Raw genomic sequence first — 23518 nt, 5'->3', positions numbered from 1 at the left:
CATGAACACATTTGGAATAAATAAGATTTAAAATGTTTTCATCGGTCATCTTTGGCACATTGCATGTTGTCATGCCTCTGTGTTCATCCTCCACTGGCTCTCTTATCGGTGTCATCGATTCTTTCTTTGCAGCTCGCTCCCCTCTGGGTTTGGCCAAGACTCCCCTGTCGGCGCGGGGCCTGAAGCCTCATCAGCAGGGAGGATCAGGTCAGATTCTGGAAAGTTCAAGTCCCTGTCATGTACAGAGCATGTCTTCCTTGTTGATAGATGTACATTTTTAGTCTCTGCTGCCCTCCAGTGCTCAAAAGCCAGTCCTGCTTTAGAGCTCACCCATCTGCTCCAATTCATGCTTGGCGCTCAAGTGTGTCTCCCCATTTTCCTCCCCCCTCTTTTCCCCTCGTTTCAGACTCTTCTGATTCTAATGATGGAGACCAAGGTAAATCACTCCTAATGTCTCCTGTTTCAAGGCAGACAAAGAAAAAAGGGAGTGAATTTGAGTGAAAGCTAATCTGATTTTGTGATGTCTTTGTGTTTCTTTGATAATCGTGGTCTTGGAGCTCAGCAGTTCAATACTCCTCTGTCTTCCAGCAGTTCCATCCACAGTGCTGATGGGTAAGATTTTAGATGACGCTGACTTTCTTGAACATTCCCAGAACGAGTCGAGGTCAAGGTCGAACATGCTTTGGAGCCTTGTTCAACCATTTTTCAAGTACTTTTTCTTCTACAGTCGAGGGACTGGTTCTCCCATGAACGCCAACCGGCCCGCCTCCCCAGAGGGCTCCCAGGTCAACATCATGGGCATCCACACGGTCCCGGGCAGCCCCAACACGCTCCACCGCACGGTGGACACCAACACGCCGCCAAGCTCTGCCCTCCAGAGACGCCTGGGTCAGGCCAGCCCCTCGCTGGCGAGACACCCGCCCCCGGGCGCCGTCCCGTCCAGCCCCCTGATCGGGCGGAGCCCCAAAATGGCATTAGCCGGTGTGCCGCCCAGCCCCCTGATGGGGCGCCGCGCGATGGCGAGTACGCCCGATGAGCTGGGTGCCGCCTCCCACCAGGGCAGCTCCCAGCCGCCCGCCACGCCCGCCTTCCCCGTCTCCCCCCAGCTGCCTGAGAAGAGACACCTGTCCAGCGGAGACGCCGAGAACAAGAACCTGACGCTGACGCCAGTCAGCGGCGGAAGCACGCCCAACCTGTCCGGCGCGCTACCGGATGTCTTCAAGTCCATATACGGTGAGGATCTGGAAGACGAGACCCGCGTTTGGACTTGCTGGAGGTAACTTGTCGGTTTCTGTCCCTACAGATGGGTATCCGGACATCAAGATGAATGTGAAGTTTGTGCAGGACACCTCCAGGTTCTGGTACAAACCGGACATCTCCAGAGAACAAGGTGAGACGAGGACGCCTCAAATAACTTTCACGAGAGTCTTACCCATCCCTCATCGTCTCATACTCTTTTCAGCCATCAACCTGTTGAAGGACCGGGAGCCCGGCGCCTTCATCATCAGAGACAGCCACTCGTTCCGCGGCGCCTACGGCCTGGCCATGAAGGTGGCGTGCCCGCCGCCGACGGTCCAGCAGAACAAGAAAGGTTCCCTCAGATCCACGCTCTCTTGCGTCCTGTGATTTACACGACAGTGTTTTCAAGTGAAAGAGTTTCGTTAAGTTTTGAGGATCAGAAAGTGCAACTTTTTGAAAATGTAGAACTTTTTAAGGAGGTTTCAACTCTGTCTTCCTGGAAATGGGGTAAGTTTTTTGGGATAAGGTTTGGGGTAAGGTTTTTGAAAGTCTTTTATTCCTTCTCCATGTAACCAAGAGAAAACACAGCTTTTTTGAAAGTGCTCTAACTCAGTCTTCATGTAAATGATAAAAATGCAACTTTTGGGAAAATTCTTTAATACTGTCTCCATGGAATCAGGTTAAAATGTAACTTTTTAAATATGCTCTGAATCCATCTCCATAGAAATGGGGGAAGTGCAACTTTTTGAAAGCCCTCTGACTTGGTCTCCATGGAACCAAGCTGAAATGCGTCTTTCCGAAAATGCTTTGATTCCATCTCCATGGAAACAGACAACCATACAACTTTTTTTTTAAAAAGCTCTGATTCCGTCTCCAAGGAAATGGGGGAAATGTAACCTTTTGAAAATGCTGTGCTTCTGTCTCAGTGTAAACAGATGAAAAATCCAACTTTTTGGAAATGCTGCTGTTGCGCACCATGGCCGTAGTAAACAGTTTTTCTGCACATAAGAACAGTGTTTGCCTCCAGAGCATCATGACTTCCAGTCAGACAGCACTCCCCTCGACAAGCGAACTAGCGTTCCTGCTGTTTCTGTGGAAACAGACGTCATTTTCAAAACATTGCCGTGTAAACGCAAAACTTTACAGAAACAAGAACAGAAAAATGGTGCACTTTTACTTGAAGCATCATATAAAGCCTAACTCTCTTTCCTCGTCACCCAGTCGGAGACATGACGAACGAGCTGGTGAGACACTTCCTGATCGAAACGAGCGCCAAAGGCGTCCGCCTGAAGGGCTGCCCCAACGAACCCTACTTTGGTGAGCGCCGCTCTGGACGCCGGCGTCGTGGATTCGGGTTTGATCCCCGCTTAACGGAGGCGTCTCTGTGTTTGCAGGGTGCCTCTCAGCCCTGGTGTACCAACACTCCAGGACCCCCGCTGGCCCTGTCCTGCAAGCTGATGACCCCCACCAAAGGTCGGCCCTGCCCCCCGGCGACTCGCTCTCACGAAACACAACCGTGTTCTGACTCTGTTCTCTCAACCAAAGACCCAAACGAAGAAGCACTGGAGCTGGCCACGCCCACTGATCCCGTCCTAGAGCTTCTCAAGCAGGGAGCAGGTGAGCGTCTGGAAAAGAATTGAATTGAAAGTCCTTTATTTTGAAATTGCAGTGTTCCAGCAGCACAGAGAACAGAAATATAGATAAGAAATGTGAAAAACTTACAACGCACCACCAAGCATAAAAAATTAAATATAATTTAAATAAAAATGTAGGACAAATATATTTCAATAACAGATGTAAACTAACAGATATAATATAAATATTTGAATATAAAATTAAGGCAGATATAATTAAATAACAGATATAAAGTAACAGATATAAATTAAATATAATTTAAATAAAAATTCAAGACAGATACATATGTACAATATGATCATAATAATAGCAGACATAAGTTAAATATAATTTAAATATACATTTAATGCAGACACATATGTACAGTATAATAAAAAAAAAGACAGAATCTCAAAAAGATATATACACAGAAGTTTCACAGAATTGAATGGATGATGGTTTATTGCATGAGATAAATGATTGTCTTGACATTTAGGCGTGTGTGTGTGGTGTGTGTGTTTGGTCTCGTCGGAGCAGTGGTATTTTACTTTATTATCCCGTTTTGGAGAAAACTTTGATTACTTTTGAATAATCATCACATTGTCACCTTTTTACCTTACAGTTCAGAAGGTTCCAGAAGAAGCTCATGGTAAAGGCCTCTTTGCGCCATTTTGTTCAAAAGCATGAGGAACGTCTCATTTAATCTAAACAGTGGTTTTTCTTTATTTTTGCAGCGTGCAACGTCCTCTACATCAACTCGGTGGACATGGAGTCTCTGACGGGGCCTCAGGCCGTGGCCAAGGCCATCAGCCAGACGCTGGCCAGCAACCCGCTGCCCGCCGCCACCACCATGCTCTTCAGAGTGTCGGCGCAGGGCATCACGCTCACCGACAGCCAGAGGAAGTGAGCACCCGCCATTTTTACTCTTTCTTTTTGACGTTTTTCATCAATCAAATCGTCGTTCAGTTGGGATGATCGCGGAAGTATTAGCAATTCTTCCCTATTATTTGAAAAATAAACAGTATGCCATGAATAAAATCAACGCAAGCTGTAAATACAGGACGTTTTTAATATCTGTTTGCTCTGTTTTGTCCTTTCCTGCAGGATTTTCTTCAGACGGCATTATCCCATCAGCACGGTCACTTTCTGCAACGTCTATCCCAAGGACAGGAAGTAAGAACTCATTTATCTGTTGACAAAAAAAGCCCTCAAAAAAAACTTTTGAGTGTCTAAATTTGGGAATGTCATAATTTTACCATTTTCCCATAAAATAAACACAGTAATGTAATTATTTTGGTGAATTTTCTACATAATAAACTCACTAATGTATCATTTAGACCCTTTTCAATGTAATAACTAAAAATAATCTTTTTTTTTTAGATTGTCTTGATATAATTGAGCAATAATGTCATAATTTTGTAATTTCTACAGAAAATAAACCCAGTAATGCAATAATGTTATCGTTTTTCATAAAATAAATCCATTAATAAAATAGTTAATATTCATTTTTTCAAGACATTAAATCCAATAATGTATAATTTTTTCTATTTTCTCCAAATTCTCTAACTATTTTTCGATGTTCTCAGTGTAATAAAGCCAATCATGTCATATTTTTGCCATTTAATTGTAATAAAGCCAAAAATGTAACAAATGTTTCCTTTTTTATTGTAATAAATCCACTAATATCATAGCTTACTTGTAGCGTAATAACATATCTGAATAAGAAATGGCAAATATATCATCCATCTTCAACCGCTTATCCGGGGCCGGGTGGCGGGGGCAGCAGTCTCAGCAGAGATGCCCAGACTTCCCTGTCCCCAGACACTTCCTCCAGCTCTTCCGGGAGGATCCCATGGCGTTTCCCAGGCCAGCTGAGAGACATAGTCTCTCCAGAGTGTCTCCTGGGTCTTCCCCGGGGTCTCCTTCCAGTGGGACATGCCCGGAAAACCTCCCCAGGGAGGCGTCCAGGAGGCATCCTAACCAGATGTCCGAGCCACCTCAGCTGGTCCCTCTCGATGCGGAGGAGTAGCGGCTCTACTCCGAGCTCCTCCCTGGTGACTGAGCTCCTCACCCTTTCTCTAATGGAGTGCCCAGCCACCCTACGGAGGAAGCTCATTTCAGCTGCTTGTATCCGGGACCTTGTCCTTTCGGTCATGACCCAAAGCTCATGACGATAGATGAGGGTGGGAACGAAGATTGACCGGTAAATCAAGAGCTTCGCCTTTCGGCTCAGCTCCCTCTTCACCACAACGGACCGATACAACGACTGCATCACTGCAGCCGCTGCACCGATCCGCCTGTCAATCTCATGCTCCATCCGTCCCTCACTCGTGAACAAGACCCCAAGATACTTAAACTCCTCCACCTGGGCCAGAGTCTCTCCACCAACCTGGAGAGGGCAAGCCACCTTGTTCCGGTTGAGGACCATGGCCTCGGATTTGGAGGTGCTGATCCTCATTCCTGTTGCTTCACACTCGGCTGCGAACCGCCCCAGTGCAAGCTGTAGGTCCATGTTCGATGAAGCCAACAGGACAACATCATCTGCAAAAAGCAGAGATGAAATCCTGTGGTTCCTGAACTGGACCCCCGCCGACCCCTGGCTGCACCTAGAAATTCTGTCCATAAAAATGATGAACAGAACCGGTGACAAAGGGCAGCCCTGCCAGAGTCCAACATGCACCGGGAACAGGTCCGACTTACTGCCGGCACTGCGGACCAGACTCCTACTCTGGTCATACAGACAACAGCCGACCCTTAACAAGGGGCCCCGGACTCCGTATTCCCAGAGCACAGGACACCACGGGGGACGCGGTCGAACGCCTTCTCCAAGTCCACAAAACACATGTGGACTGGTTGGGCAAACTCTCACGAGCCCTGGAGCACCCTATGGAGGGTGAAGAGCTGGTCCACTGTTCCATGACCAGGACAAAAACCGCATTGTTCCTCCTGGATCGGAGGTTCGACTATCGGTCGGATCCTTCTCTCCAGTACCCTGGAATAGACTTTCCCGGGGAGGCTGAGGAGTGTGATCCCCCTATAGTTGGAGCACATCGTCCAGTCCCCCTTTTTAAACAGGGGAACCACCACCCCGGTCTGCCAATCCAGAGGCACCGTCCCCGACAACCACGCGATGTTGCAGAGACGTGTCAACCAAGACAGTCCCTGCACATCCAGAGACTTGAAGTACTCAGGGCGAATCTCTTCCACCCCCGGTGCCACGCCACTGAGGAGCTTACCGACCACCTCGGTGACTTCGGCTTGGGTGATGGACGAGTCCACCTCTGAGACCTGAGCCTCTGCTTCCTCCACGGAAGACGTGGCGACGGGATTGAGGAGGTCCTCGAAGTATTCCTTCCACCGTCCTTTGATATTCCCAGTTGAGGTCAGCAACTCCCCACCTCCACTGTAAACAGTGTTGGGGAGAATTGCTTTCCCCTCCTGAGGCGCTGGACGGTTTGCCAGAATTTCTTCGAGGCCGACCGATAGTCTTCCTCCATGGCCTCCCCGAACTCCTCCGAGACCCGAGTTTTTGCCTCCACAACCACTCGGGCTGCAGTTCGCTTGGTCTGCCGGTACCTGTCAGCTGCTTCTGGAGTCCCATGAGCCAACAAGGCTTGATAGGACTCCTTCAGCTGGATGGCAGCCCTTACTTCCGGTGTCCACCACCGGGTTTGTGGGTTGCCACCACGACAGGCACCAGAGACCTTACGACCACAGCTCTGAGCAGCTGCTTCGACAATGGAGGTGGAGAACATGGTCCACTCGGACTCAATGCCCCAGCCTCCCTCAGGACATGAGAGAAGCTCTTCCGGAGTTGGGAGTTGAAAACCAGGCTGACAGAGGTTTCCACCAGATGTTCTCAACAGACCCTCACAACACGTTTGGGTCTGCCAAGTCTGTCTGGTTTTCTCCTCCGCCCGCGAATCCAACTCACCAACTCAAGTGGTGATCGGTCAACCGCTCTGCTCCTCTCTTCACCCGAGTGTCCAAAACACGCGGCCGGAGGTCAGATGACACAACAACAAAGTCGATCATCGACATCCGCCCGAGGGTGTCCTGGTGCCAAGTGTAATTATTTATACCCCTGTGCTTGAACATGGTGTTTGTTATGGACAAACTGTGACTAGCACAGAAGTCCATTGACAGAACACCAAATATACAGCAAATATGTCAAAAAATTAAAAATATATATTTTTTGGAGGTTTTCCTTTTTGAAAAATCGATATAATTGATGGGAATATCCATTCAGAAGGATCAATACTGTCAACGTTGAATTATTTTATCTCCTTCATGACTTTTATTTGTTTCCAATGATCAGATTGATTAGATTGTAATTTCTCCACAGATGGGGTAAAGAGGAGGCGGCTCAGTGAGGTGAGTTTGAGACGGGGTTTATTGATCGGACAAGCTCATGCCAATACTTTATTGATATTTGATTGTCGTCGTAGTCGTCGTCTTTTTCCCCTCAGGCTTTTCGGATTCGTGGCCCGGAAACAAGGAAGCACAACAGACGTGAGCCACCTGTTCGCCGAGCTGGACCCCGACCAGCCCGCCTCCGCCATCGTCAGCTTCATCTCCAAGGTGATGAAGCGATGAGACCTCTCCGGCGTCATGGCGACGGCAATGTCGTTGGAAAACCCCTCTTTTTCGCCGGGACCGGACGGCGTCAATCGATTCTTTCTCTCTCTCTCTCTCTCTCTCTCTCTCTCTCTCTCTCTCTCTTTCTCTTTCTCTCTCTTTTGTCCTCTCCGCCTTGCCTGGTTTGTCTTTTTTTGATTGTTATGAGTTCTCCGTTGTCAGAATGTACGGTGGCGCTTTCTCGAAAGCTGACGGCCCCGTTTTTTGTACGCGGCGGTGATTTGGAGTTGAAAACACTTTTGGAAAAAAAATTAAAAATTGTGAGGAGGTGTGAGTTTTTTTCCCCGACTCCGTCGCCATGGAAATGGGTGAAAAACAGGAAACGCTGCTACTGCACCACAGGGACGTCGGACAATAACAAAGATGGCGGCGTTGATCTAGTTTTTTAATCATATTGGTAGTTTTGTAGTTGAGACTCATCCCATCCGTCGTTTATCCGTGGAACTTTTCGAAAATGTGCCGACTCTGTCTCTGTGGAAACGGTGGGGAAATTTCCGGCTGCGTTTGCATGAAGTATTCGTTCCTTTTTTATAATCAAGAGCCACTGTTAAAGGATCCAACTGTCTGTGATCTTGGTTTCATCGCAAAAAAAAAGCCGTCTTTCTAAACGCCCGAATGCGTTTTCGCCTGAAACGTTGTTGTGTAAACAGGGCCGGAGAGGTACAGCACACTGAAAAACGGACTGCTTCCATTCAGAGAGAGAAAAACAAAACAAACAAAAAAAAAAATTAAATGCGTTGTACTCGTCAGCTTTGAGGCGAGCGTCACCCTGTCGCAGTGAGAGAAAGCAGAAAAAGACGGACAGACTCTCTGTTTGGGTGGGATCTGAATGTCATGTGAATGTTGCTACTCATGGATGTACTGAAAAAAAGGGTCTCGGATTTCTGTTTGCGCTTCTCATTTACATTATATTGTCATGGCTTACCTGTTCTTAAGGAGAGACGAAGAGAAGACAAAAAAAACAAGACATTAAAGCAATACAGATCATTCATTGTGGTGAAAGTCCTTCCGTCTCCGACGTGGAGCAGCAGCTTGAGGGAGTTACTTTAAAGAGCGTTGGGAGATAAAAGCAGGTGTTTGGTAGGAGGGGAATGAGGAAAAGCTGGCTGGAAAACCAAACCCTCTTCACCTCCACATGTGACCGCAGGTTCACCTGGAGAACATCTGAACTGCCACGGCGGGCTACCATCACAGTCTGGATCCATCTTCCCCTCCTCACTGTTTCAGACAATACTAAAAGTAGGAATCATGCCAGTTTGTTGTCCTTTTCAAAGCCCTCTGCCCAGTCCAAGGCATGAAGACTGATGGGAAAACTTGATTTTGTGCATTGAATGGTGAAGTTTCTCATGACGTCACTCCACACTGTTTAGCCACGTCAGGAAAACTTTGCAGATCAGAAATATTATTGACTTTATCGACAGTAACTTTGGAGACAATGACAGAGAGGGACAGAGAGTTCCAGATAGTTATAGATCTATAGAGAGCTCTGGATAGATATAGTGCTATAGATAGGTCTACATAGATCTCTAGATAGATATAGTGGTATAGACAGGTCTATATAGAGCTCCAGCTAGATATAATAGTATAGATAGATTGCTCTAGATCGATATAGTGCTATAGATAGGTCTATAGAGAGCTCTAGATAGATATAGTGCTATAGAAGGTCTATAGACAGCTTTCAATAGAAATAGTTCTATAGATAGGTCGATATAGAGCTCTAGATAGATACAGTGCTATAGATAGGTCTATATAGAGCTCTAGATTGATATAGTGCTATAGATAGGTCTATATGGAGCTCTAGATAGATATAGTGCTATAGACAGTTCTGTATAGAGCGATTGATAGATGAAGTGCTATAGATAGATTGCTCTGGATAGACATAGTGGTATAGGTAGGTCTATGGAGAGCTCTCGATCGATAAAGTGTAATAGATAGGTCTGTAGAGAGCTCTAGATAGATATAGTGCTATAGATAGGTCTATCGACAGCTCGAAATAGAAATAGTTCTATACATAAGTTTATATAGAGCTGTAGATAGATATAGTGCTATAGATAGGTCTATAGAGAGCTCTTGATAGATATAGTGTTATAGATAGGTCTATAGAGAGCTCTAGATAGATATAGTGCTGTCGATAGGTCTATATAGAGCGCAGGATAGTTATAGTGGTGTAGATAGATTGCTCTGGATAGATATAGTGTTATTGACAGATTGCTCTATATAGATATTGTGCTATAGATAGTCTATAGAGAGCTCTAGATAGATATAGTGCTATAGATAGGTCTATAGAGAGCTCTAGATAGATATAGTGCTGTAGAGAGGTCTATGTAGAGCTCCAGATAGATATAGTGGTTATAGAGCTCTAGATATAGTGCTATAGATAGGTCTATATAGATCTCTAGATAGATACAGTGGTGTAGATAGATTGCTCTCAACAGATATAGTGCTATAGATAGGTCTATATAGAGCACTAGATAGATATAGTTTTATAGATAAGTCTATAGAGAGCTCTAGATAGATATAGTGCTATAGATAGATCTATAGAGAGCTCTAGATAGATATAGTGCTATAGATAGGTCTATATAGATCTCTAGATAGATACAGTGGTGTAGATAGATTGCTCTCGACAGATATAGTGCTATAGATAGGTCTATATAGAGCTCTAGATAGATATAGTTTTATAGATAGGTCTATAGAGAGCTCTAGATAGATATAGTGCTATAGATAGGTCTATAGAGAGCTCTAGATAGATATAGTGCTATAGATAGGCCCACAGAGAGCTCCAGATAGATATAGTGCTGTAGAGAGGTCTATGTAGAGCTCCAGATAGATATAGTGGTTATAGAGCTCTAGATATAGTGCTATAGATAGGTCTATATAGATCTCTAGATAGATACAGTGGTGTAGATAGATTGCTCTCAACAGATATAGTGCTATAGATAGGTCTATATAGAGCTCTAGATAGATATAGTTTTATAGATAAGTCTATAGAGAGCTCTAGATAGATATAGTGCTATAGATAGGTCTATAGAGAGCTCTAGATAGATATAGTGCTATAGATAGGTCTATAGAGAGCTCTAGATAGATATAGTGCTATAGATAGGCCCATAGAGAGCTCCAGACAGATATAGCGCTACAGATAGGTCTATATTGAGCTCTCGATAGATATAGTGGTATAGATAAGTCTCCATAGAGCTCACGATTGATATAGTGCTATAGATACGTCTATATAGAGCTCTAGATTGATATAGTGCTATAGATAGGTCTATATAGAGCTCTAGATAGATATAGTGCTATAGCCAGTTCTGTATAGAGCGCTCGATAGATGAAGTGCTACAGATAGATTGCTCTGGATAGACATAGTGGTATAGGTAGGTCTATGGAGAGCTCTAGATCGATAAAGTGTAATAGATAGGTCTGTAGAGAGCTCTAGATAGATATAGTGCTATAGATAGGTCTATCGACAGCTCTAAATAGAAATAGTTCTATAGATAAGTTTATATAGAGCTGTAGATAGATATAGTGCTGTAGATAGGTCTATAGAGAGCTCTAGATAGATATAGTGTTATAAATAGGTCTATAGAGAGCTCTAGATAGATATAGTGCTGTCGATAGGTCTATATAGAGCGCAAGATAGATATAGTGGTGTAGATAGATTGCTCTGGATAGATATAGTGTTATTGATAGATTGCTCTATATAGATATTGTGCTATAGATAGGTCTATAGAGAGCTCTAGATAGATATAGTGCTATAGATAGGTCTATAGAGAGCTCTAGATAGATATAGTGCTATAGATAGGTATATATAGACGTATAGATAGAAACAGTGGTGTACATAGATTGCTCGAGATAGATATAGTGGAATAAGTCGGTCTATCGAGAGCTCTAGATAGATATAGTGCTATAGATAGGTCTATATAGATCTCTAGATAGATACAGTGGTGTAGATAGATTGCTCTCGACAGATATAGTGCTATAGATAGGTCTATATAGAGCTCTAGATAGATATAGTTTATAGATAGGTCTATAGAGAGCTCTAGATAGATATAGGGCTATAGATAGGTCTATATAGATCTCTAGATAGATAAAGTGGTGTAGATAGATTGCTCTCGACAGATATAGTGCTATAGATAGGTCTATATAGAGCTCTAGATAGATATAGTTTTATAGATAGGTCTATAGAGAGCTCTAGATAGATATAGTGCTATAGATAGGCCCATAGAGAGCTCCAGACAGATATAGTGCTACAGATAGGTCTATATTGAGCTCTCGATAGATATAGTGGTATAGATAGATTGCTCTGGAACGATATAGTGCTATAGATAGGTCTATATAGAGTTCTAGATAGATATTGTGGTATAGAGCCCTGCCCAAGATAGATTTAGTGCTATCTGGATTGCTGTAGATGTGTATAGTGCTATAGATAGATTGATGGAGAGCCCCAGATAGATATAGTGCTTTAGATTGATAGATTGCTCTTGTCTAGATAGATAAAGTGCTATAGAGTCTATAGAGAGCTCTAGATGTAGTGCTTTAGATGGATGGATAGAGCTCTTGGTAGATGTAGTGCGATAGAGATGACATCTTTAGACATTGATATAGCGCTGCAGATGGAGATACAGATACAGAGAGAGGGATTGATAGATCGATGCAAACTCCAGAAGCATCAATAGCACAATTTCTGCAACAACAGACACAAATATGTACAAAATATATGTAAAATTTAAAATTTCAAAGTATAACAGTAACTGTTCATTCCAGGTTTATGTTTTAGGCAAACTGTGATTCCATTAAAGTCACATTCTGTATTTTCTATCAGCTTCACCCAATCAGTGTAAATCATCATATGAAGAAGTCTTTGGCCTTCTTATTTTATTTTTTTAAAGCTGTTGTACACCCGGGATCAAACAACGTAGATGTTTCTGGCCTGAAAGTGCCTGACATGGCGTTTTTTTTTTCTGAGTCAAGGACAAGACCGAATATCTGGTTTTCAGTCCGTCTGCAACACGCTTTGAGGGGTTATGAGAGCAACCAGTGTGTTTAGCTTTCAAAACAAGACAGTGAAATCAGCTCGATGTGGATATATTCATATAGGGGCGTGAAACATAAGGCCTGCGGACCAAAAATTGGACCACAAGGGGCTCCAATCCGGCATCAAGCTTAAAATTTTAAAAGAAAACATTCTTTTTTTTAAATTATTATTATTATTATCATTATTATTATTATTATCATTATTATTATTATTATTATTATTATTATTGAACCCTGAGTCTTGAAAAATATCCACCTTGTTGTTGGAAAACTAGCATCAAAGTCATGCTGTTTGTAAAATACCCAAAATGCAACAGCTGTCACACACATGACTTTGCCTTTATGTTGAGATCGCAGCCATTTTTTTTCACAATAACTGTTTGATTTTGCAAAAATATATATTTTCATCAGCAGAAGACTCCTAAATTTAAATTTACAAACAGTATTTTACTCACTCAATATGAAATTGGTCTGTTTTGACCTAAAATAAGACACTGTTTACATGACAAAACGCATTGTTTTTGCATTTTCATTTGATGGATATCATATTTAAAAGTTCATTTAAAACATTTAAAAGTTCAATTAAATCCATTTTATTTCTGAATAGAAAAAGACGACACCTCTTTTTTCACGCAACACCTGAACCAAAACAAGTGTAATGGAAATGTGTGCAGTGTGTGAGCGGCATCTCACCCAGGTATGACCTTCCCACACAACAGCCGGGCTGGTTTTGGAAAAACCTGACCCCTGAAACATGCAGATGCCACTGGACTGTAAATATTCAAACAAGGGGAAAATTCCCACTCCGCTCTTATCGCATGGAAAGATCAACCTGCTTGCCTTGGTTTGCGCTCCATCTCCTCCCACTTCTAGATTCTAAACCCATGTATGACAAGCCGAGGTCGGTCATAAAAATGAAAGTGCTCAAAGTTCATGGGTGACGTCGGCGATCTGTGATTATCCTCTCAGCAGAGGGCTTGATTTAGCCCATTTGCAAAAGAAAACACTCCTAACTCTTGTCATATCCGCAAGTCAGCCTGATTCACAGCTCCTGACGGTTTCCTTAAGATAACGGCAGCGGGTTGGAGCTTATTAGGAGATGGGCAGATGGCCGCACCACGAGCGAGGGCCATTACCAGAGCGGCCATGATTCCACGGCGGCCGTGCACTCAGCAGACTTTGCCAACAATCTGGCGATGAATCCGGGAGGACGACCCAGAGAGGCAGAGGAGGCCGGGGATGACCGGAGCAGGTTTTTTGTTTGAGCAACTGTAGCTCAGTAGGTGTTGGTTCATTGAATCACTTGGACTTCTACTACACCAGTGATCTGCAACTTTGAAACAGGAAGTGCCATCTTTGTGATTTTCCACCAAATCAAATTTACGAGGATCCACAAAACACGCTTCACCTTTAAAATGAAGCCGACACAGAGTCTAAAGCTTCATATATGCAGTATTGCATATCATAAAACTCTCTGATGCTGCTTTTCTGAAATTTCAGTCACAATTTCAGATGCTGAATATTTCATTACATTGTCATCTGTTTTTGCAGCTTATTTTAATGGTTTCATCTTCCTATTACAGCTTTTATTAGACAATTTTGACATTTTATAGAGTAGAATATAAATGCTTTCTGAATCACAAAAGGAAATTTCCTTCAAGTATTGTTCCACAAAGAATAAATAGAAATTTGAATATCAAATAAGACAGAAAAGAAATAAAATTTTTATCTGTTTTTTTGCTTCATGACATTCAAATTTTTTATGTATTATTGTCTCCCTCATTCATTCATTGACAAAAACACAAATTGTCATTTTTTTGTTTTTCATCTGTCAGTATTTGCTGAAATCAGTAAGAGTAAAAAATGAAACAAAAGGAATTTACAAGCAGCTGGGACAAATTTAGTTAAACCTCATAAACTGGCGGTGTTCATCTTCATCGAGATCATACCTCCTCACCATGTAAATGATCCCACAGAAAATTTCCATTTCTTTGCAAATGATCCAGTAACTTGACCTTCGGGATCCCGCCATCAGCCAGAAGCCTTTTGGGGAAAAAAAAAAAAAAAGTGCGACGTGATACAGAGTGATTTTTACAACACATTTATTGCTGGAAACCTTCAAATACAGAAAGCGTGGCACTATTTCATATCTATCAGACCACTGAAACTCTGTCATTTTATATGTTGTGTTTTTGAAGATTATGTCTGAAATCACACTTGAAAGTAGTTTAAAAGCAAATCTGAAGCTAGTCTGAAATCAAGCACAAAGTTTTCGTATAAAGTTTGAATGATACTCAATTATTTTAAGAAATCTATCCACTAAACACAAATGGAAATGGAAACAATATTTTAAGTACAAAATTTTGCCAAATCGGACTGTATGTCTGCTGTATCTGTAAATATTCAGTCATTGGTTTCTTCCCCAGGGTACGGTGCACAGCTACCGGGAGGCGTTCGAAGACAGAGAGGCAGACCGACTCGCCAGCAGCCCCACCTTTGCTGGCGGTGGTGAGAGTTCCCCGCCGACCCCCGGCTTCCCCGTATCTCCACAGACTCCTTGCTTCAACATGCGTAGGTTCACACTGCCTGCAGATCGGGCGGGGGTCAGGCGGGGGGATCCCTCACAAGTGAAAATTACAGGACAAGACATTAACATTTGCTGAAAATAGTTTCTAATTGAGCTCAGTAGCAGATGAAGTGCAGTCTCTCTCTGCAGTTCAGAGGTACCCAGTTAGCGAGTGGTTCAGGGTTCTGTGGAACGTTTGAACAGTCACTGAAGGCTTCCCATGATTGCATGTTGCCCAATGGCAGCTGTATGGCTGCGCAGCGGCCCGCTGGGCACGCCTCCGTCCCCTCGCCGCCCCAGGCCCGGTAGCCCAGAGGCTGCTGGTCCACCCACAGCCACCTGTCAGGAGGAAATGCAGGCCAATCCAGACCTGTTCGGTGGTGCAGGATTTCCTCAGCTCCCCCTGGATGAGCAGCATCTCGGTGTCAGACGCCACGCTGGCCAGGTCGCGGTGGTGCTCCCTGCAGTGGTCCAGAGCTTCCTCCCAGGTCTTCTTCTCCCTCACCACGATGGTGCGGTAGCAGAAGAAAGGGAGACGATATTCTTCTGAAACTTCGTACCAAATGTCTCGGGAGATAGCACCGTTGTGTTTGGAATTGTCATTGTTTGGTTGTCTGTATTCCCAGAAAAATTTTGTCACGTGTCCTCCTCCTGACCACATCCAAACCGTAGAGTTCTTGGGTGATTGCATCAGACCGATCCAGCTCAATCTCCACTCGGTGCCCGGGTTGTCCTGACGCATTTTGTTCATCTCGTGTTTGTCGCCGGGGGCAGCCAGGTCCGTGTAGAAGAGCCGACAGTGTTGCTGAGCGTCGGGCCAGATCATCTTTTCGTCGACAAAAAACGTACTTGCCAAATATCTGAGACAAGCTCAGCAGGAGCAGCACAGAGCAGAAGGTTCCTCCATCGCTGTCGAAGAGAGAACCGTGAAGCGTTTGGAGTTTTTGACCTGTTTGTTCTGTCACATAAAGTAGTATCAAAGCACTTGAGAGATTTGCATGGGGGCGGGCCATTTTAAGAAGTGATCCTCTCTGAATCCAGGAGCTTACACAGTCACCAAAGCAAAGCAGAGAAGTGACGCGTATCTGGAAAATAAGTCCCGAATGGCGCCAGGGTTAAGATGTAATGTGCGTCATCAAGATCTGAATGCAAATTTGCTCACTTTGGGTTTTTTTTTTTTTTAAGTTTTTAAAGGGACTTAATTCAACATTTGTGAAAAACTACACATTCATTTCCAGTTTATTCAATGCTAATGGGTCGTGAAGCATTAAAAACCTAATATAACAGGCCAATCCGCGTATCTGTCTGTTGCCTTATACAGGCTGTGTGCCAAATAATTTGTTGCTGTTCGGGGTCCGAATTTCCCGCGCAATCGTGGGGATGTGATGTAAATTGACGCTGTATGCCCGTTGCCGAACAGGAAGAACATAGCCGCCGTGGACGCGGACTCAAACACTGATCAGGTGCCGTTCTCGCTAAATCTGGCGACTTTCCAAAGCCTCTTGGTGACTTTTTTTGTCAAAGGCTACTAGCGACAAATTTAACGACTTTTTCTGGTGCTCTGGAGACGTGACAGGACGTCTCCGCTGTCCTCAGCAAGCAGCGGGTGCTGCGTGAGCCCCTCCCCCGTCCTAAAGCACTCACAGGCGGCCAGTCTCACGCAGCGCTCCCTGCTGCAGTCAGAGCAGAGAGGAGGAAACCCACACCACTCCGTCCACACTTCAAATGAATCGCGCGTGCGCAAATACGCCGCTGCTCACTTGCTGACAAACCAAGAATCAACAGAAGAAAGTTCATCTGTAGTTCTATTTGTAGTTTCATTTGTCCGCTCTCCCGGTATATTATATATTTGCTCCCGGTCAGTGAATCGAAGCACGAGCACCCCCCGCCCCCCGCCCCCCCCCGCTTTCCCCCCGCTCTTCATACAATCGGATAACTGCATCCACTCAAAGCCCACAAAAAAACACCACGAAGAAAAAAAAAGGACTTTATCAGCGTTATCTCGTGAGTCAAAAAAAAAAACAAAAAAACAAAAAAACGACCGAAGTCGGGCAGGCACCCATATAAATATTGGATATGCGTTTGATTCATGGAGGGAACTTCAGCTGAATTTGGGAGTGAAAATGGATGCTGACAAAAATCACATAATATGCCCTGTGGTCTTGCAGTAAACCACGGCATAGTAAACAGCATGAGCATCCCTGGTGCAGCGCTGTGAAGACGGACTTTCTGTAAAATGTTTGTGCGCGCTCCCATGCCGCCTTGGCTGGTGGCTGCAGTTACCCGCAGCGCCTATCGTGGCAGCACTGAGGTAAATTTTTTAAAGTTGACTTCAGTCCCTTTAAGTGACTGAGAGAGAATTTTCCTTGGAAAAATATGGCTTTAATACAGGTTCAATTCCCCAAAAAAGCAACACGTTCCTCATGGTCAGCTCAAAAAAGACAAGTGCCAAATACAACACAGTACTTTCAGACACTTTAAGAGAGGAAAAACCCAACAATTAGACATAAGGGAGAGGAGCAGAGGAGTCGGCGGAAAGGAAAAATTCCCCCTTTGAACAGGAAGAATCCTGCAGAGCCAGACTCAATGGTGGAGACTTTCTAAAAAAATCCAACAGAACTGCATAAAGCCAATTGCTTATTTGTGAACACTTACGCATTCTTAGTCTTTCTGTCACCGATTGTCGTCACGATTGCATGAGCTTCGGTTCACGCACCCCCGTGTGGCACATCTTTGGAAAAGCAGCCTTTGTCTCCCTCCCACCTCCCTGCAGTCAGTCCTGAACCGTTGCAGTAAGAAGCTAATCTGTCGCGCAGATCTTTATTTTCACCCTCCCGTCGTCACTGCATGCCCATTGGAGGAAGCATCCAAATCCACGTCATGCGTCTCTTTTCAGCTGAAACCCCAAAAAATCCATCATTTTTAACTCGAATGGCATGTGTTCATCCGTCACATCACTGGCCAGCGCAGTCCCATCGTCAGACTCTCACCAGTTGTTCTGCAGCTTGAATTTAACCCAGTGAGGAATGCAAATACCCGATGTGTTTCACCATTAAATACATCAGCGGTGTAAATTGAGGGTACATCTTGGCCCAAAAATGGACTTCATGAACACATTTGGAATAAATAAGATTTAAAATGTTTGCATCAGTCATCTTTGGCACATTGCATGTTGTCATGCCTCTGTGTTCGTCCTCCACTGGCTCTCTTATCGGTGTCATCGATTCTTTCTTGCAGCTCGCTCCCCTCTGGGTTTGGCCAAGACTCCTCTGTCGGTGCTGGGCCTGAAGCCTCATCAGCAGGGAGGATGAGCTCAGATTCTGGAAAGTTCAAGTCCCTGTCATGTACAGAGCATGACTTCCTTGAAGATAGATTAACATTTTTAGTCTCTGCTGCCCTCTCGTGCTCAAAAGCCAGTCCTGCTTTACAGCTCACCCATCTGCTCCAATTCATGCTTGGCGCTCAAGTGTGTCTCCCCATTTTCCTCCCCCCTCTTTTCCCCTCGTTTCAGACTCTTCTGATTCTAATGATGGAGACCAAGGTAAATCACTCCTAATATCTCCTGTTTCAAGGCAGAAAAAGAAAAAAGGGAGTGAATTTGAGTGAAAGCAAATCTGATTTTGTGATGTCTTTGTGTTTCTTAGATAATCATGGGTTTGGAGCTCAGCAGTTCAATACTCCTCTGTCTTCCAGCAGTTCCATCCACAGTGCTGATGGGTAAGATTTTAGATGACGCTGACTTTCTTGAACATTCCCAGAACGAGTCGAGGTCAAGGTCGAACATGCTTTGGAGCCTTGTTCAACCATTTTTCAACTACTTTTTCTTCTACAGTCGAGGGACTGGTTCTCCCATGAACGCCAACCGGCCCCGCCTCCCCAGAGGGCTCCCAGGTCAACATCATGGGCATCCACACGGTCCCGGGCAGCCCCAACACGCTCCACCGCACGGTGGCCACCAACACGCCGCCAAGCCCCGCACTCCAGAGATGCCTGGGTCAAGCCAGCCCCTCGCTGGCGAGACACCCGCCCCCGGGCGGCGTCCCGTCCAGCCCCCTGATCGGGCGAGCCCCAAAATGGCGTCGGCTGGCGTGCCCCCCAGCCCCCTGATGGGGCGCCGCGTGACAGCGAGCACGCCCGACGAGCTGGTGCCACCTCCCGCCAGGGTAGCACCCAGCCGCCCGCCACCCCCGCCTTCCCTGTGTCCCCCCAGCTGCCCGAGAAGAGACACCTGTCCAGCGGAGACGCCGAGAACAAGAACCTGACGCTGACGCCAGTCAGCGGCGGAAGCACGCCCAACCTGTCCGGCGCACTGCCGAACGTCTCCAAGTCCATATACGGTGAGGATCCGGAGGACGAGACCCGCGTTTGGACTTGCTGGAGGTAACTTGTCGGTTTCCGTCCCGACAGATGGGTATCCGGACATCAAGATGAATGTGAAGTTTGTGCAGGACACCTCCAGGTTCTGGTACAAACCGGATATCTCCAGAGAACAAGGTGAGACGAGGACGCCTCAAATAACTTTCACGAGAGTCTTACCCACCCCTCATCTTCTCATGCTCTTTTCAGTCATCAGCCTGTTGAAGGACCGGGAGCCCGGCGCCTTCATCATCAGAGACAGCCACTCGTTCCGCGGCACCTACGGCCTGGCCATGAAGGTGGCGTGCCTGCCGCCGACGGTCCAGCAGAACAAGAAAGGTTCCCTCAGATCCCACGCTCTCCTTCGTTCTGTCATTTACGTGACAATGTTTTCAATTGAAAGAGTTTCTTTAAGTTTTGAGTGTCAGAAAATGCAACTTTTTGAAAATGTAGAACTTTTTAAGGATGTTTCAACTCTGTCTTCCTGGAAATGGGGTAAGTTTTTTGGGATAAGGTTTGGGGTAAGGTTTTTGAAAAGTCTTTTAATCCTTCTCCATGAAACCGAGTGAAAACGCAGCTTTTTGAAAGTGCTCTAACTCAGTCTTCATGTAAATGATAAAAATGCAACTTTTGGGAAAATTCTTTAATACTGTCTCCATGGAATCGGGTTAAAATGTAACTTTTTAAATATGCTCTGAATCCATCTCCATAGAAATGGGGGAAGTGCAACTTTTTGAAAACCCTCTGACTTGGTCCCCGTGGAACCAAGCTGAAATGCGTCTTTCCGAAAATGCTTTGATTCCATCTCCATGGAAACAGACGAACATACAACTTTTTTTGAAATCGCTCTGATTCTGTCTCCACAGAAACGGGGGGAAATGCAACTTTTTGAAAATGCTCTGACTCTGTCTCTGTGTAAATGACAAAAACACCTTTTTGAACATGCTCTGCTTCTGTGTCAGTATAAATAGGGGAAAAAATGCAACTTTTTGGTAGTGCTGCTGTTGCGCGCCATGGCCGTAGTAAACAGTTTTTCTGCACATAAGAACAGTGTTTGCCTCCAAAGCGTCATGACTTCCAGTCAGACAGCACTCACCTCAACAGGCGAACTAGCGTTCCTGCTGTTTCCATATAAACAGACGTCATTTTCAAAACATTGCCGTGTAAACGCAAAACTGCCCTGAAACAAGTACAGAAAAATGGTGCATCATATAAAGCCGAACTCTCTTTCCTCGTCACCCAGTCGGAGACATGACGAACGAACTGATCGAAACGAGCGCCAAAGGCCTGAAGGGCTGCCCCAACGAACCCAACTTCAGTGAGCGCCGCTCTGGACGCCGGCGTCGCAGATTCGGGTTTGATCCCCACTTAACGGAGGCGTCTCTGTGTTTGCAGGGTGCCTCTCGGCCCTGGTGTACCAACACTCCATGACCCCGCTGGCCCTGCCCTGCAAGCTGATGATCCCCACCAAAGGTCGACCCCGCCCCCCCGGCGACTCGCTCTCATGAAACAAAACCGTGTTCTGACTCTGTTCTCTCAACCGAAGACCCAAACGAAGAAGCACTGCAGCTGGCCACGCCCACTGATCCCGTCCTGGAGCTTCTCAAGCAGGGAGCAGGTGAGCGTCTGGAAAGGAATTGAATTGAAAGTCCTTTATTTTGAAATTGCAGTGTTCCAGCAGCACAGAGAACAGAAATATAAAGAGAAAAGAAATGTGAAAAACTTACAACGCACCACCAAGCATAAAAAATTCAATATAATTTAAATGAAAATGTAGGACAAATATATTTAAATAATAGATATAAACTAACAGACATAATTAAATATTTTTAAATATAAATTTAAGACAGATGTGATTAAATAACAGAAACAAACTAACAGACATAAATTAAATATTGAAATATAAATTTAAGGCAGATATAATTAAATAACAGAAGCTAACAGATACAAATTAAATACAATTTAAATAAAAAATTAATACAGACACATGTGTACAATATCATAAAAAAAGTAGAAACTCAAAGATATTTACACAGGAGTTTCACAGAACTGAATGGATGATGGATTATTGCACGAGATAAATGATTGTCTTGACATTTAGGAGAGTGTGTGTGGTGTGTATGTTTGGTCGAGTCGGAGCAGTGGTCTTTTACTTTATCATCCCGTTTTGGAGAAAACCTTGGCCGTTGAATAATCATCACATTGTCACCTTTTTACCTTACAGTTCAGAAGGTTCCAGAAGAAGCTCATGGTAAAGGCCTCTTTGCGCCATTTTGTTAAAAAGCAAGAGGAACGTCTCATTTAATGTAACCAGTGGTTTTTAGGTTTTTTTTTTTTTTTTTTTGCAGCGTACAACGTCCTCCACATCAACTCGGTGGACATGGAGTCTCTGACGGGGCCTCAGGCCGTGGCCAAGGCCATCAGCCAGACGCTGGCCAGCAACCCGCTGCCCGCCGCCACCACCGTGCACTTCAGAGTGTCGGCGCAGGGCATCACGGTCACCGACAGCCAGAGGAAGTGAGCGCCCGCCATTTTTACTCTTTCTTTTAGACGTTTTTCTTCAATCAAATCGTCGTTCAGTTGTGATGATCGTGGAAGTTTTAGCAACTCTTCCCTGTTATTTGAAAAATAAACGGGATGCCATGAATAAAATCAACACGAGCTGTAAATACAGGACGTTTTTAATATCTGTTTGCTCTCTTTTGTCCTTTTCCTGCAGGATTTTCTTCAGACGGCATTATCCCATCAGCACGGTCACTTTCTGCGACGTCGATCCTCAGGACAGGAAGTAAGAACTCATTTATCTGTTGACAAAAAAGCCCTCAAAAAAAACTTTTGAGTGTCTAAATTTGGGAAGAAAAAACTTGCAACAACCAACAATGTAATGATCTTCATAATTTTAAATGAAACAAACCCAGCATTGTCATATTTTTAATCATTTTAAGTTTTATAAAGCCAAAATTGTCTTAATTTTGTCATTTTTCCACAAAATAAACCCAGTAATGTAGGATTATTTTTTGTCAGTTTTTTATTTGATGAACAAAATATTGTACAATTATGTCCCTTTTCAATGTAATGTCATTTTCTTCAGATAGTAAAGCCAATAATGTCATAATTTTACCAATTTTCCCATCAAATAAACACAGTAATGTAATTATTTTGGTGATTTTTCTACATAATAAACCCAATGTGTCATTTTAGATGCTTTTCTATGTAATAACCAGAGTTGGTTATGTAACGACAAGTAACGAACGTTACAAGTAGTTAAATTACTTTTGATGGAAACGAGTAGTGTAACGGCACTACTCCGAGATTGGTGGTTAAACTAGCGTTACGACTGAAACGCTACAATCGTTACTTTTACAATGACTGCAAATAGAGCAACCAAAATATTATTATTTAAGCGGAGTTCTTTTTATTACCACCAGTAGATGGAACGGTGACCATAAGAGCAACAACTCGCCATCTCTTCCGGGTCAGGGCTGATGGAACCGTGGATTAGATTGTAATTTCTTCACAGATGGGGTAAAGAAGGAGGCGGCTCAGTGAGGTAAGTTTGAGACGGGGTTATTATCGGGACGAGCTCATGCCGATACTTTATTGATCTTTTGATTTGTCGTCGTCGTCGCCGTATTTTTCCCTCAGGCTTTTCGGATTCGTGGCCCGGAAACAAGGAAGCTCAACAGACAACGTGAGCCACCTGTTCGCCGAGCTGGACCCCGACCAGCCCGCCTCCGCCATCGTCAGCTTCGTCTCCAAGGTGATGAAGCGATGAGACCTCTCCGGCGTCATGGCGATGGCGATGTCGTCGGGAAACCCCTCTTTTTCACCGGGACCGGACGGCATTGATCGATTCTTTCTGTCTCTCTCTCTCTCTCTCTCTCTCTCTCTCTCTCTCTCTCTCTCTCTCTCTCTCTCTCTCCCTCTCTCTCTCTCTTGTCCTCTCCGCCTTGCCCGGTTTGTCTTTTTTTGAAGGCATCAGTGTGGATCCAGAGTGGAGCTGTGCACGTGACAAACATGGAGGAGAAACGGCGTCCGCCGGGGTCGCCGGCCCTCCCGCTGGGAGGAGATCAGATG

At 44.6% G+C, this 23518-nt stretch overlaps 1 protein-coding gene across 1 annotated transcript; it reads left to right on the top strand.

Annotated features, from left to right (window-relative positions):
* The first annotated feature begins 746 nt into the window (after positions 1–746).
* LOC115383608 (tensin-like) lies at positions 747–22942 on the top strand. Its single transcript, XM_030085739.1, has 10 exons — positions 747–1233; positions 1304–1390; positions 1463–1591; positions 2461–2556; positions 20837–20914; positions 20988–21059; positions 21666–21692; positions 21790–21958; positions 22161–22229; positions 22870–22942. The coding sequence occupies exons 1-10, from the start codon at positions 747–749 to the stop codon at positions 22925–22927; spliced, it is 1272 nt and encodes a 423-aa protein (XP_029941599.1). The 3' UTR covers positions 22928–22942.
* The last annotated feature ends 576 nt before the right edge of the window (positions 22943–23518 follow it).

The sequence above is a fragment of the Salarias fasciatus genome (assembly GCF_902148845.1).
Source record: "Salarias fasciatus chromosome 23 unlocalized genomic scaffold, fSalaFa1.1 super_scaffold_20, whole genome shotgun sequence".
NCBI classification, from domain to species: Eukaryota; Metazoa; Chordata; class Actinopteri; order Blenniiformes; family Blenniidae; genus Salarias; species Salarias fasciatus.
The sequence above is the reverse complement of the archived record's forward strand: the minus strand, read 5'-3'. Positions and strand labels throughout refer to the sequence as shown.

Bases quoted from the DNA above. Each gene is read 5' to 3' on its own strand.
- LOC115383608 (XM_030085739.1), top strand. From the start codon at position 747: ATGAACGCCAACCGGCCCGCCTCCCCAGAGGGCTCCCAGGTCAACATC. The intron at 2,557-20,836 runs GTGAGCGCCGCT...CTGTGTTTGCAG, and splicing joins CCCCAACGAACCCTACTTTG to GGTGCCTCTCGGCCCTGGTG. The intron at 21,060-21,665 runs GTGAGCGTCTGG...TTTACCTTACAG, and splicing joins GCTTCTCAAGCAGGGAGCAG to TTCAGAAGGTTCCAGAAGAA.